Source organism: Homarus americanus, unplaced genomic scaffold (genome assembly GCF_018991925.1).
Source record: "Homarus americanus isolate GMGI-L3 unplaced genomic scaffold, GMGI_Hamer_2.0 scaffold36734, whole genome shotgun sequence".
Taxonomy (NCBI): Eukaryota; Metazoa; Arthropoda; class Malacostraca; order Decapoda; family Nephropidae; genus Homarus; species Homarus americanus.
The window spans coordinates 12146893-12163386 of NW_024733126.1; the positions used below are offsets into that span (position 1 = coordinate 12146893).

Sequence of the window (16494 nt, forward strand, 5' to 3'; positions counted from 1 at the left end):
GAATGAGGCGGATACAGATACGAAAAAAAAGATATGGCGAAGGAAGAAAAATAAGAAGATATGGAGAATATGGAAAGATACATCACACTCACAGATGGAAACATTTTGCTACGGATCTGTCAGTCAAAGTGTCAAAATTATGGTTAAGAAACACGTAATTGAGAGGACCCGTTAATACTGTGCCCAAGAGCAGAGTTGTTAAATATTAAGTGTCAAATTATGTTATTAGAAGAAAAAATACCATATCAATATTAATACTTACGAGGAAATTGTTATAAACACACGTATATATCATACATCATACATATACACGCATACACGCACATTCAATTACCTGACTGTGTGTGTGTGTGTGTGTGCGCGCCTGTACCTGTACCCGCGTGTATGTCTGTGTATATAAGTGTCAGAATATATGTACTTAATCACATATTCATGAACGTAATGAAGTTTAATCATTTCGCACAAAACTAATTTCCTACAAGCAGGTACAAGAGGCAGAGACTAATACACCTTCATACTTAATAATACTTAATATTAATTCCAGGTATTCCGAAGACGTAATTTACTCCCCTAAGCCAAGACTAATACATTATAAGTTGCATTCATATTTTGTTGTCTTTCTACGCTGATAATTATTATGTTTTCTCTTACAAAGTGTTCGTTATCATGCCAGGGTATATATTTAAAAAAAAACTGAATATACTGTAAGTTTTAGTGAGGGTTAGTGGAATTAAGATCATGAATTATTCCTTTTCTAATCTTTTTTTCATGCTTAGTTATCTTCTCTTTCTGTTTTAATTTTGTTATGTCTTTTTGTATTCCTTATCTTTTTCATAAGTAATTTCTGTCTCTCCTTTCCCTTTCTTTTTCTCTCTCCCAACCATTCCTCTCTTTTCCTTTCCCTTTTTCCTCCTTCCTCTTATCTCTCCTTCCTCCCCTCCGCCGTGCACCAACATCGTCAGCCAGGCAGTCACCTATAACTTTCATCGCGTGAAGGAAAAGTTACTCACTGCGACCAAGTGCAGAGCGGCCACTAATTTTCCACCCCCTCCCCCACCCACACACACACAATTGACCATCCTGCCATTATTCTTACACAGCGAGCCGCCCTGCCTTACTCTCTTTCCCTCCTCTCTCTCTCACTCCACTCACTCTCACTCTCTTACCACTACCCCTACCCTCCTCCTCCCACCCTACCCTACCTCGGAGCGATCAACAGGTGCCTCGATCTCCTCCTCCTCCTCCTCCTCCTCCTCCTCCTCTCCCAGTCCTCCTCCCTCTCCCTCCTCCTCCCTCTCCCCGTCCCCCTCCCTCTCCCCGTCCTCCTCTTCCCTCTCTCTCCCACACTTACCAACTCTCACCTTCCCCGTAACTCCTACTCTTTTTATATACTCTCTCTCTCCCTTTCCTGACTATGGACAGTTGTTGTTCATGGAATAGGGAGGAGGAGAGAGATAAGAGAACTAAGAGGGAGAACAGGGAAGGGAAAGGTAGATATATGAATAAATAGAAACAGTGACTGACTGAGGGTGACAAGAAAAGATTAATAATAGTAAAAATAATAATAATAATATTAATAATAATAAAATGAGAAGGTGACACTCATTATAGATTACATAAAAAGGTAATACGTGTGTGTATGTATCTCCGCATGTACATATTTTCTAGCTTGCTCAATAACAGACCAAAATATGTGTGTGTGTGTGTGTGTGTACCATCTCACTTTTTTACACGCACATGAATATCGTTTGGTGGTTCACTGTCAGAACACAGTGATTTATGAACGTATGCACTGATATGCACAAACGCCTTCTATTTCTGCATGCAAAGAAAAATATAATTCTGTTTCTACACACACACACACACACACACACACACAGAGGGAGAAAACGGAAGTGTAGGTGGAAATGTGGTAGACACGGAAACAACTGGGATAGCAAGGAGGAAAAAAGTGGAAAGAAGAGACAAGGAAAGAGGAGAAAGACAGAAGAAAAAAGAGAGACAAAAATATAATTAGAGAGACAAAAATATACAAAATAGGAGAGAAAAAGAGAAAGGAACATATAAACAGATGAAAGGTGTAACAGGAACAGAAAGGTGTTGTTATCAACTTCATCACGTCACACTACACCTGTGAAATTTAGCAAACCAATCATACAACACCTGTAAACAATGCTGTCAATACCGACTCCAGATACACAACAGACATGTAGCACAAGTCAGTATATACAATTTATAATTTTCCCTCTTCACACCTTATACACAAACACACACATATATAATAAATTCATATATTTTCATACATGATTTCTCACTATAGGTCAATGGCATATCGGCACAAGGAAGTCGAACTGTTGATCATGATGGCTAGGCTGATAGAGAGAGAAGATGTAAACGTAATATAAAGACGTGAGACTATAATCTAGAAAGTAAAAAAAAAGAGGTGAAGACACTACATAGAGAGAGGACAGGGAGGTACAACAGGTGTGTAGGAGAGTCATGAGTTATGTTGTGTAGATCACGACAGTAATTGATGTGGACAATAATTCACGAGGAAAACAGGCATAGATGTATGTGGTCTATGAGTAGAATGAGGCGGGAAATACTATGGAATGAGGACAATATACTTATACACAGTAATTAATAATCGAGAGAATGAAATAAAAGGAGGAGAGTAATATTATATAAAAATAAATAATCAAGATAGAATAAAAGTCCATGATGCAAAAGGTTAAACAGGAAGTGATCAGAATAAACACAAAAGAATAATTAAACACGATCACACACTCGTATAAAAACAAACTCGAGATGTGAAGTTTGTATCAGGCGACGTTTTCCTTTCACGTTGAGCACAGGTGTGATTTATGTGTATTACAGGTGGACAGGAGTAGTGTGAGGGTTGGACCTGTGTGCGTGCATGTGTGTGTTGAGGAAGGGAGGTTGACTGAGACCTCGTTCAGTGTTGCAGGAGTATATCTTTCCCATGTAAATATGTATGTATCTGTACATTTTAATTTTTTTTGCCTTTTTTACGATGATTATTGTACTTCGTAAGATTAAAGAGGAATGTAATTAACAATAGGATATTTTTATTGTAATTTATTATTCGTGTGAAATTTTAAACACACTAGTAAACACGTAACACACACAGACACACACACACACACACTCACAAATCTTCCATAATCATGTGGTTGACTTCCTGACACTCATGTTTTCCACCTAAACTAATGACGACACTTGTGAGACACGAACACCCGACCATAACCTTATTTATTTTCTCTTCTCGGCGATATTTTGAGAAACACGATACCAGACATAATTATTTTAGCCTTTTACCTCACTGTCACACTCTGAAGGGATAGGGAGGATGGGGTAGCTTGAGGGGATAGGGAAGGAAAGGGTAGTCTGAGGGGATGGGGAGGAAAGGGTAGTCTGAGGGGATGGGGAGGAAGGGGTAGGCTGAGGGGAATGGTAGGAAGGGGTAGTCTGTGGAGATGGGGATGAAGGGGTAGCCTGCTAAAGGGGATAGGGAGGAAGAGGTAATCTGAAGGGATAGGGAGGAATGATTAGCCTGAGAAGATCGGGAGGAAGGGGTAGCCTGGAGAAGGGACGGGGAGGAAGGGGTAGCCTGGAGAAGGGACAGAGAGGAAGGGGTAGTCTGAGGGGAAAGGAAAGGAAAAAATATATTATTATGATCTAGGATTGAAGGAGAGGCAGATAGGGTGAACCTTTAAACGAGTAAGGGGGAGCAATGGTGATTGAGATTACAGTCTTTGGAGGAAGGGGAGGTGAGGGGAAGTGAACGAGGGGAAGGGAATACGACTTAGCTTACTGATTTCCTGGATCGAGAGGGAGGAAGGCGGGGAGGGAGAAGGGGAGAGGGTAGTACTTAAGTGTGTTCGTTTAACCAATAATTTTGACTAAGGGAGAGAGGAGTATTTAACATCCCCAAAAGCATATTTTTTTACGTCTAATTTAATTCTCATACATAATCTTAGAAAATTTGCTTACTGTATATAGAGACTTAATAATTCATTACCACAAAAAAATATTAAAATCGAATATAAAGTTACTTAAAGTTTATTTAAATAATATGATGAAAATTATATCACTCCCTAAAAGATTAAAGTCTTCAATCTCATTCCCTTCCTCCCCTTCCTGTTACTTGAAGTACCTCCCCACCTTCACACTCTCGATAATTCACTCCTCCACCTTACCCGCCCCCCCCCCTGACACTCATATCTCTAGGACCCAGTAGAAATCAGCAATCACATTATAAGATAAAAAAATTATGAAAGAGTAATCACACTTTGAAAAAAACGTCAGTTGGGCGTTATGGGGAAGGGGGAGGGAGGGAGGGATAAGGGGGAAGGGGGAGGGAGGAAAGATTTGGTAGGAAAAGAGAGGGGGTTATGGTAGTTGGGTTAAGGGAGGGGGAAGGGAGGAGGAGGGGTTATGGTGGGTAGGAGGGGGAGAAATGAGTATGGGAGAGGGACACACACATGTTAATTTATATTCAGGTAACACATGTGTACTGAGACCGTATGTTCAGACGATTAACAGATGCACTCGTTTTCCCCACACACTGCTCGTCGATAGATAGATAAATAGTTAGATAGACAGACATACAGGCAGAGACAAACAGGACATTCGATATCGAAAATAGAGAATAGGGGAGACAAAAAGAGACAATAAGGATAATGATAAAGTAAAAAAGAAGCAAATATATAATGAGATAAAAATAAATTTAAGACGTAAGAACAAAAGGTTGACCCTAAATAACAAAATCATTGATCATGTTTGTTCAGGTACATTGTTTTGTTGATCAGTTCAATATCTGAAAAAATATGACGATTTTCTCCTCGACTGAATAGCAGGTCAAAGTATACGGTAAGGGGGCGCAAGACAAGCCTACAATTATACTGTCATTATTGTCGATTCGCCATTGATAAACGGCGGTATTTTAGGCCTATTAACGCTGATCATGGTACTTTTATATGAGAGAGAGAGAGAGGGGGAGGAGGATAACAGACGATGAAAGGGGAGATACGATGGGATGGGTCGAGGAGGGAGATGAATTTGCCTATCCTGGGGGGGGTTAGGATAGGATGGGATGCGGATGTGGAAGGAGGGTTAGAAGTTAGGGGATGGGAGGGTTGGACGTGTGAGGTATAGACTGAGGACGAGTAATGGGAAGAGGGGATAGAAGAAGAGGAGGTAAGAGACACAAGACGAATGAGGGAGGGAAGGAGGGGGGGAGGAGTTAGTATGAGGGTAGAAAGGGGAAAGAGATAAACAACCGAGAAATGGTGAGGGGAGAGGTGAGGGGTAGAGAAGTGAGGGGCTAGAACAGGATTTCTATACACGTAAGGGGTGATGGAAAGGATGCTGTAGGCTGGGATGAGAGAGGGAGGGGTGAGTAATGTGGGGAGAGAGGGAGAGTGAAAGAAACTGGAAACTGAGAATGTTAGAAAAGAAGAGGGAAAGAGAAAGGGAGGAGAGAGGAGAGGTTGATTAAAGATGGAAAGATGTCGGGAGAGGAGGTTAGAAAAAGAGGGAGGAGAAAGAAAAGAGGAGAGACGAGTAAAAGAAGAAGAGAGGGGAGAAGAGAGGGGGAGAAGGGAGTGAGCGGGGGATGAGAAAGAGACATTGGACATCTCGATTAAGATAATGCATCCATTTCATTCCACCTAATGGATGAGGTCGTTGGGAGACAAAACCTTGGCATAGATAGAGGAGAGAGAGAGAGAGAGAGAGAGAGAGAGAGAGAGAGAGAGAGAGAGAGACTCAGTCTCGATTACAACCAACACATTGGAGGATTGCGGCCCATGTTATCATGCTCCTACCGGCAGTAATTTGGTACAGATAACGACGATGGAACGATTTGCATTTCATGAATACATTTTCTGATGTGACGCTTTTTAAGTCTCGTATGTGTGTGTGTGTGTGTGTGTGTGTGTGTGTGTGTGTGTGTGTGTGTGTGTGTGTGTGTGTGTGTGTGTGTGTGTTTTATGTAGCTTCATGAGGACGTTTCTCAAGTGTATGTTTGTTAATAAGACATACGTACCTCATGATATATACGATACTGTACTGTACTGTAATCAATTAAACATTACGGGAAAAACTTAACATGTAATATAAATAGAGAGATATATATCATCACTTGAAATGAAAGGATTTGGAGTCACATTACATCTCAATGCAATAGTCTATAACTCTCTGAGGTAGCACAGCTAAACAACTTGAAAAGCCCGCCATATTTGCTTCCCAGCTGATAGTCGCCATACTGATTTCCCGGTAGCTGACCGTGTTCGAAAGGGTGACATAGATCCAACATATCCAAAGTTAAACTAAATTTTAAAACATGATTCACTCTCTATGTGTATTTTTTATAAAAGTAAAATGAACTTAATATGTATAAGTTATTTCCCAAAGTAAGAAGTTGTTATGTGAACTATTGTTTTCTTCCTTTGTTTACATTTGAACAGAAGGTACGTGACAAGGGTTGAGATGGCCGAGTCTGCGTAACGGATTCCACATCGCGTCATTGTTTATTCATATATTTTCGTCGAGTTTGCATTCTACGTCGCCGTACTGTAGTTATAAAAAACACCCATTAGACAGAGGAAGTCGATGCGTGTGGCTATAATCATGTGTCACTCATCGAGGCGGCGCAAAGACGAAGGACAAAAACAGAGGCGATCGTGTCTGTTCCCGCGAGCTAGTGTCAACAGGGGAGTCGACGGCTGATTTGAACCCAACGGCCTGACCAAACAAAAGAGCATAGATGAAATATCACCCAAACAGTTTAACGCGAAAAGGTCTGGATTGTTTTGACAACACCAAAACACTGTGTTGGGGAGGGGGGTAGAACAGAAGACGCTATTGGTGTGCTGCGGTATAGGCGAGTGACATGAATGAACAATTACAAGAGTAGTTGCAAAGAAGAATGAGTAAATAAAGTATAATCACAGGAAATTATTATATGATAACATCCCATGATAAATGATGAAATCTACAACGTAAATAAATAAATACCAAGACCAGCTCATTCTGGAGTCAAAATAATTAGGTAATTATTCTTAAGCGGTACACAACAGCAAGCTCAGCGACGGATCTCAAGTAGTAAACAAAATTAGCTATATCTTTCTCATCAAAATATCAACAACACAATACTGTAGAGGTGGAATGTGCTGCCTCGCTCTTGTTTGGATTTCGGTATGAGGAACGCGTTAATTTTCTTTTTTCTTTCTTTTTTCTTTTTCATGATTGAGTGACTGAGTCTTTGTCACGCTACCAGTCTCAGGTCATGAATACACTACCCAGGGGTTCATGAGAGCCTGGTAGCATGAACTTACGTTTAATAATAGCAACCTTTATTTCCATTCCATTACTTACTAGTACTACTGTATAAATTAAGTAATCACTCCTATTAAAACAAGTAAAAAAATAAATCTAAACAATAGTATCTTTTCTACAATCTTATAGACACATACAAACAAACACACACAGACACACACAAACAAACACACACAGAAACACACAAACAAACACACACAGAAACACGCACATATTATTCGCTCTTCCGATTAAAAAGAAAACATATGAATTTATGATAACCCGGGAGTATTGTGGAGGTGTTTCTGTGTTTACCTTAGAAGGGGTGACTAGAGGTTACATTTCAGGTAGACCCCTCCCACCTCACCTCCTCCCTCACTCCCCTACCCCCCTTGGCTAAGACACCCGCTCCTCCACACCCCCACACCCCACCACACCCAAGCACCACGGCACTGATGGTGACTAATGACCTCGGGATCTATGTATATTTCAGCTGGCGCCTGACCCTCATTCACAGATCAACCCTTGAAGAGCAATTCCGTTTGAAATATATTCTGACTACTACTATTTATAGTTCTTTTTTTTCTGTTTTAGAACCAAACCTTCAACAATATTTTTTATTTATTTTTTTATGTTTTTCATGTATGTGTTTTATATTTACTTTTTTCTGCTCATAATTTCACGAAGACCAATGTTATTCTAAAGAGAGAGAGAGAGAAACAACCGAGAAATAAGACCAATTAAGAAAATTTACCAACAAAACAAAGTAATACAAACTTGAAAATCCCAAACAATTTAATGTCTACTTATTTCACTTCCTCTTGCTCTCTTAACCTATTCCTCAATATACTGTACAGGTTAACGAGTAAACCCTTGGAGACCAAAACACGTGTATTCCCCTGTTGCATGTTTGGGGTTCGTTTATACGTGATACCTGTCCAATTATGTTGAATTTTATTGTGTTTGTTGGCTAGTGAGTGTACCTGTGTACACTGTTAAATGCTGGGTGTTGGCTGCCTGTGGTAGGGGAAGTTGTGTGTTGATGGAAGAGGAGGGGACGGTGGGAGGGGATGGAAGGGGAGGGAAGGAAAATGAAGGGGAGAGGGAGAAGGAAGGGAACGGAGATAGGAGAAAAGGGGGGAGTGGGAGGAATGGGTAGAAAAAAGACAGAAATAGAGAGAAAAATAAGAAAAACGAAAGACTCAGATACACAGAAACGTTAAGGAATGAGAAAACGAAGCAAGACAGACAGACAGAGCTGACAGGAAAAACATAGCCAGCTCGTCCGTCACACCAAGACGTAGTTAACGAGAATGCGCCACACACACACACACACACACACACACACACACACGAAGGGGCTGGAAGACCTACACGACGGCGAAACACTATCCTGGGACAGCCTCGTCACCCCCTACTGCTACGCCCACCGCTACACTTTATGGGTCCTGCGGGAGATGGACCCACATATCAAACGGTAAACGCACGCCCGACCCCTTTACCCCCACCCCTTCCTCTCCTTACCCACCTGACCCTTCCCCCTCCTCCCTCCCTGACCCCTTCCCTCCACCACCACGATAACAACGATACCACCACTTCACCACCCCTTCTACCATCCTCACCATCAGGTATAACCACTTAAGTATCATTACTCCATTCACCCCAACCACGACGACCACTCTATCCACTCGTCTCCTAACTTTAGTATTTACCTATTCCATATCCCTTCAACCCAACTCATTGTACCTACATCTATCTCTAGTTAATCCACCTGTCGTTCACTATTTTCTTACAAGCCAGAACTATGCCATCCATCTCCAACACCATGACCACCATAAGCCTTCCCCATCCACTCAGATTTCATAACCATCCACCTCCAACCTTCCATCCACCCTTCCCACTCGGCTTCAGAGGTGATTGATGATTCCCGTGCTTGAGGGAAATTGGTCGGTGACTCCACAGGCAGTTGCTTGTTTGATGGATAAGTGAAGTACCTCTTGAAGCTATTAATGTCTCCGAAGATGAATAGGTATAAGAGATGAATAAAAAGTGTGAAGAATAACTGCTATAATTGAAAACTGATGAGAGTGTGACAATGGCGAGAGGATGAAATTACCCCCTAAAAATGAGAATTGTGAATCGATGAATTAAAAACAGCCTTTTGTGTGAGAAGAGGAAGTATAAGAAGTCGATGAATGAATGGATGTAGAAGGGTAAGGAGAAAGAAAAACATGTAAAAAGAGCATAGTAACTAATAATGCAAAATATACATAAACTATAAAAAATTAATACAGAAAGAGATATATAGAGAATAAGGTAAAAAAAAATAAAAAAAATAGATAGTGTAGTGGCCAATTGCACTCTTCTTAATATCATATTTCACGCCACACTGGAACAAGACCATCAATGCACCAAACCCTTCCCCCACCCTTCGTAGCAACACACACACACACACACACACACACACACACACACACACACACACGGGGGGTGGGGGGGGGCAGCTACATGAGAAATGACTCGCCCCTGAGGGAGGATTGAATTGAATTGAATTGAAATAGTTTATTTAGCCAGAAAAACACAGATACAGAGTGGAAAATAATAACAATATTAACATGGCTGAGCCAGCTGAGAACCTGAGCTCTCCTGTAGGACACCTAACCCCTGGCTGATGGTGCTAGTGGTGGTGGTGATGCTGGTTTTGGTGGTGGTGCAAGTGATGGTGATGATGGTGTTGGTATTCATTTCCTTACATCTCCATCTCCCTCCTCTTCTACACACCTCGTTCTCCTTCTCCTATCTCTCTCTTCCTCCTCTTCCTCCGTTACCTACACACTTGAACCCGTCTCCTTTCTTTAACTTCTCCCTCTCCTCCTCACCAACTCCTCCTCCAACCAGTAGGCGGAGTGAAACATTGCAGACCGTCCCAAAGGAGTGTTTAGGTGCAAAGGGGGGAGGGAGGTGACGTCTACGCGCTTTCAATAAACTTCTTTGCTTCTCCTTCCTCCCTCCCCCCTAACCTTGACCCTCTCATTCCTCCCTTCCCCTTGGGTCTCACCCTTACACTTGCCCTTTACTCCCCCTCCCCCTGACTTTTACCATTTCCCCTTCCCCTTAACTCACATCCTTACCCCCTTCCTCATCACCCTTCCCTTTTCACTTTTGACGCTCACCCTTCCTATTCCTCCTGCCTCTCACCCTTCCTATTCTCCCTGCCTTTCACCCTTCCCTTTCCTCCTGATTTCCACCTTTCCTATCCTCCCTGCCTCTCACCCTCCCCCATCATCCTGACTCTCACCCTTCCCCCTCTCTCTTAACTCTCACCGACTGCCGCTACCAGCTCGTTACACCTCGTTAGGGGAAACACCAGTCGTTTACCTCGCCACTACTCTTATTAGGTTGTTATTACCAGTGGATTGGTTGACAGGGAGGAAAATTTTGATGATTCATTCACTATTACTGGAGGGAGAGAGATGAAGGGATGGAGGGGAGGATGGAAGAGGGAGGGAGGGAGAGAAAGGAGGGGGTAGTAAGGAATGGAATGGCTGGAGGGTCGAGGGAAAGGAGCGTTGGAGGGAAAGAGTGAGATTAGGTAGGAGGGAGAGAGGATGGAAAGGAAATTGGGTGAGTGGAAGAGAGGAAGAAAGGTTCGTGTGCATAGAAGCAGGAGAGAGAGAGAGAGAGTGTGGTGGGAGAGAGAGAGCGTTTGTTTCCAGTCCAAAGGCATATGGCGTGGATGCAGTTGACCATTTATCTCCCCAATATTTATCCATATATTTGTTTAGCTTTTTTATACTATTCCCAATATATATTTGGATTATCAATTTATTATATTCGTTTGGGTAACCGAAATGCGTTTTTACTGTGTGTGTGTGTGTGTGTGTGTGTGTGTGTGTGTGTGTGTGTGTGTGTGTGTGTGTGTGTGTGTGTGTGTGTGTGTGTGTGTGTAAGCATCATGGAGCCAGTGCCATATTTTCATTAACACTGATCCATTTCGTTAGGTTTTATATATGATTTTTTTTTACCCATATCATATCATATCAAACACTTTCCAAACTTTAAATGAACACAAAATAAAACACAACACAAATAAAAAAAAAATCCCAAACACGTTAAAATAATAATTGATCGAATTTATTCCTTGATTTATGGTGATTGTCCTTCGTTGTTCATCGTCTATTCCGTTTTTCCTTCCAGTGGACAAATTCCTCTTATAAAATGATATAGTGGACAGAATTCCATTAGGTCTAAGGTTAAGTTAGGTGAGGTGAGGTGAGGTGAGGTGAAGTTGGGTTGGTTAAGTTAGGTTAGGTTAGGTTAGATGGAAACTAATTGTACAGGAGAAACAATTAACAAAACAAGGTGCTTACAGTGTGACACCTCTCCTTGACACTTGACAGTTTCTTCACCTTCTTAATGACAGGATTTGGCACGCTCCTCTTACCCCCCCCCCCCCCTCTCTCACCCTTCCTCGTCCCCCCCTGTCTTTACTTTTATCTTATTCCTTCTTTTAATATAATCTCTCCTTTTCTATCTTACAATCATCACAGAGTACACAGAAATTGATGAAGGAATTGTCTTCGTAAGGGGAATATATAATGTAGAGGGTATTCCAGAAAAATAACCCTGCCTCCCTCTCTCCTTGCCTGCTCCCTGCTTCCCTCCCTCCCTCTCTCCAACTCACAGTGTCTCAGGGAGCAGGCAAGGAGGGAGGGTGGCAGGGAGCAGGCTGGGAGGGAAGCAGGGAGCAGGCAGGGAGAGAGGGAGGCAGGGATTTTTTTCTGGTACACCCTATAGTACATGATTCCTGTAGCACACTTTACTTACACGTATTATAAACATGGTGAAAACATTGGTAACAAAAGACAGTTCTTCTACATGTCGAAGGCAAGGCTTGACAGACAGGCACACAAAAACAGAGGTAATTGTTATTCACGATTTTCAATACAACGATTTCTATAATATCACTGTCATAATACAAAAGGTACACACACACACACACACACACACACACACACACACACACACACACACTTATACACAAGACTTACACTCAAACGAACGTATGCACACATACATAAATACACGGTACAAAAAAGACATGAATACACATACACAAACAGAGACATACCTATGAGCAAAAACACATGAATATATAAACACTCACACAAATACACTCGTAAAATACTTCCCTCATTCAACACAATCACTTCTCATAACCTGACTAAATAAAAGTCATAACAGGAGGAACTTTGCTCATATCTACACCATCAACCACCCACCCAAACACATAGTACTAAGAGTTTGACTTAGGAGGAGAGGAAGAAAGTCAACAAACCCATCCAAGTACCGTTGTCACATCACTTGCCAGATCTAGGGAGAGATTATTTTGCTAGGACAGTTAAGTAAAAAGATAGGTCGACTCTTTACACAGTCACCCACCTTCACAAGCACACAGCAAAAGGTAAACTGCTCTCAGACTAAACAGGACCACGAACACAGCCAGATACACCGACAGACAGACGTAGGAACGAACGGTTGGTTGTCTTGTCACTGTCCCCAATCTGGTCCATCCCTTAATTAAGTTCGGTGGACCTTCCGGAGGACCGACGGGACAGGAGGTAGCCGCAAAGGATCTATAGACCTATTGTAAAGAACCGCACTGAGGAAGCTTCTGCCATCCTTTCTCTTTTTTTTTCTTAGTCTTCTTCTTTCTTCTTTATATTCTTCGTCGACAACTTCGTCTGGTGGATGGGGGAAGGGGATTTTGAACCCATTGTTTACTGAGGGTTGTGGGTTGGGATTCCATGGATTGTTTTATTTAATGAGTCTGTTGAGGCCTTTGACACGGTAGGGATGGGAGGTACTGGGATGGGTGATATAACATTAAAGAGAGAAACGGGAATGGAATATATATGTATGAATATGGAGGTAGAGATAACAGCAGGCAGTAAGAAATGTAAATAAACATAGCAACAAGTTATAGAAGTAATAACATTTTCTCACAGCCAAGTCCCAAAGCACACACACACACACACACACACACACACACACACACACACACACACACACACACACACATACAAAACTCCTCACCCTACTCCGACACACACACATACACGTGGGCGCGGGGGAGGCAGGCGTGGTAGGCAGCGTATACAGTTTACGACACGCCATAAACGCCACGCCACTGACCACAGCTGGATTAAGGGTTTGTGTGCCCGACGACCTGTTGGCCGACCCTACAACTTTTTTAACTTTATTTCTTTCCTCTTTTAGCGTGTGTTGAAGAAGCGTTTGTTTTTGTTGTTTGTTTTTTACTCTCCTTTTCTATGGTTTATTATTGATATTTGTGGTAAGTTTTTCTTATTTTCATTCATTTTATTTATCCTATTTTACTATTTAGAGATAATAATAATTGTTACGTAGTTTAATAAATAACTTCACAATAACGTGAAGGTCAGGTCGATATCAACTCCATCACGTCTGTTTACAGTGTTCTGTGGCACGAGGTAGGACCCACTCCCCTATATCCCTGGGCATCATCCGCCGCAGGAGAGGGAAGCCTGTTGCGTCACTCCAGAGCCAACGGTACACACACACACACACCCACCTGTCCTCCCCTCCCGTGCTTATCCTCGCCCTCCCTTGCCCTTCCCTTACCCTGTTCCTGCCCTTCCCTCCCATCCCCAGCCCTTCCTTCCCCTGTTCTTTCACCCACTCCCCTGCCCTTTCATCCCCCCTGTCCATCCATCCACTGCTCTGCTTTTCCCTCCCCTACCCTCCTCCGATATCCAACAAGAACCCTCCCTTCTCCATCTCCTACCCCGTCCTCTATCCTCTCCCCCATCCATACATCCCACACATATGTATTCTCTTTGTTATACATAAACATCTCTACGTTTTCATACATTTGTTTGTGAGTCTTACACTTAAATATAGTTTTTCCTCGTAGAGTTTGTGAGTTTAACCTGACAACAAAAACGCAAATATTTCGTTTAGGATTATAAACTTACGATTTCTTTAAACCATTCGCTCTGTGCACTTATGGCGATGGATTAACTTACGATATTAGCGAGTATTTATCATCGGCTGTGTGCTGTACGGAAGATGTCTTATTTTTCCCGTTCTATGCACACAAAAAAAGCATTATTTTCGTTATAATTTTGTTGTTGTATGGAAACGTCCTCATTTCCATATCCTGAGAGAGAGAGAGAGAGAGAGAGAGAGAGAGAGAGAGAGAGAGAGAGAGAGAGAGAGAGAGAGCGCCTCTTCCTGTTACTTCACAAGGCAGCTCCTTAGGTCGTCTTCCAAGAGGTGAATGAAAACAATAGGAGTTCCTTTGACCCTGGCGTGTATGATTTCATGTCCTTAAAGTTTCATCTATGAGCTGAGGTCCCGAAGCTCAAAATGGTGATACCGTAATTCCTCCCCATTTTCTTGTGATAGATGAACCAAGCCCTTTGAGTTCATCTTTGTCTCCCATTACTGATCTGAATAAATTTGCACTCGAGTAAGTTTGGTTTGAGTCTATAGAAACAAATTCTAGCGTTCCCTCCACGACTCAGAGTCCCACCATAAGTTATAGACAACCCTGTACGTGATGCTTAAGAGTCGCGGGCAGGTCGAAGTTATCGCACGGGGATGTTTTCTCATCAGATAGGAAAAAACACAAACCCGGAGATTGCATAATCAAGACGTAAGACATCGAATTACAATATTTCAATCGAAAGTGAAAAGGGGGAGAAGCAACAAATGAGTGAGTCATTTAAATGAGAGAAAGGTTTTACAGGAAGGAAGGTAAGAAAAAAATGAGTTTTTACTTACCGAACTGACTTCTCATCCATGGGTATAGGGGAGAGGGGAGGGCCGAGGATGCATTTTGTTGCTGCTGGGGTTGTTGTTGTTGTTGTGTTGCCCAGCCTTGGTGGTCCTGCGCGGCCATATGGAGAGAGGTGTCTTGGGGAGGGCCGCCGTTGGGGTCCATGCCCGGGGGCTGTTGCTGTGGCTGCTGTTGCTGTGGCTGCTGGGGTTGCTGAGGTGGCCCCTGCCCCGCCATCTTGCAGGAGGGATACTGCTGTACGGGCGGGGAGGCCTGCTGACCCATGCAGGTGGGTGCGGCGGGCGAGGGGTCGCGGTAGTCGTGGGCGTCATGTGGCTGCATGCCGTGCGGAGTGTGCGGGTGCTGAGGTGTCTGCGCGTTGTAGTAATTGTTCATGAGTCTGTCGTAGGGCGGGTAGCGCGGGTAGCCTTGCTGGGTGTAGTACGGGTGCGTCGGGGGCATTCGGGGGTCGTACTCCTGGCCGCAGTGCCCCCCGCCGCCCCCGCCTCCGCCTTGGCCGCCCGGCGCGCCCGGGTATTCATCGGGCGGGTGGGGCGGCCGGTAGTCCGGATAGGCGTTGTAGTAGGAGGACATGTGGGACATATCTGGGGCGGGCGGGTAGGCCGCCAGGGGGGCCGAGTTGGCAGCCACGGTGGTGTGTTGAGGGGGGGCGTCAGGCAGCCCGCCGGCCAGCTCGCAACCAACCTGAAGAAGGAGAAACAAGGGTTACTCACTATAACACACGAGGTTACTCCAGCACACACTCTGGAACACTTCTTACACTAATACTTAAATATATATCCTATACAACACTCCTTACGCTAACATTTATAAACATTATCAAATTAAAATACAAAACTATCCTATAAAACCAACTCGACAGCTCCTGTATTCAACAATATATACTAATACAATCTAAATCACACCTTACACTATTACCTATATCATGCAGCATACCAACCAAAATGAGTCTTCAATCAACGCAGAAGCCAAACACTAGAGCATGAACCACAACTCTCAACCACCATACACTGTACTAAAACATTCCACCACTATACACTGTACCACAACACCCCACCACCATACATTGTACCACAACACTCCACCACTATACATTGTACCACAACACTCCACCACTATACACTGTACCACAACACCCCGCCACCATACACTGTACCACAACACCCCGCCACCATACACTGTACCACAACACCCCGCCACCATACACTGTACCACAACACCCCGCCACCATACACTGTACCACAACACCCCGCCACCATACACTGTACCACAACACTCCACCACCATACACTGTACCACAACACCCCACC

At 43.2% G+C, this 16494-nt stretch overlaps 1 protein-coding gene across 3 annotated transcripts in view; it reads right to left on the reverse strand.

Moving 5' to 3' along the window:
• LOC121869358 (homeobox protein Hox-A5-like) overlaps positions 1–15867 on the reverse strand; it is a 56672-nt gene extending 40805 nt beyond the window's left edge. For 2 of the 3 annotated variants that reach the window (XM_042370693.1, XM_042370691.1), the window contains exon 1: positions 15169–15867. In XM_042370693.1, coding sequence (XP_042226627.1) covers positions 15169–15766 — 598 coding nt within the window. In that variant the 5' untranslated portion in view covers positions 15767–15867. Of the gene's footprint in view, positions 1–10678; positions 10682–15168 lie in introns of all 3 variants that reach the window. The other variant, XM_042370692.1, reaches the window with a different exon arrangement.
• Positions 15868–16494: the final 627 nt, after the last annotated feature.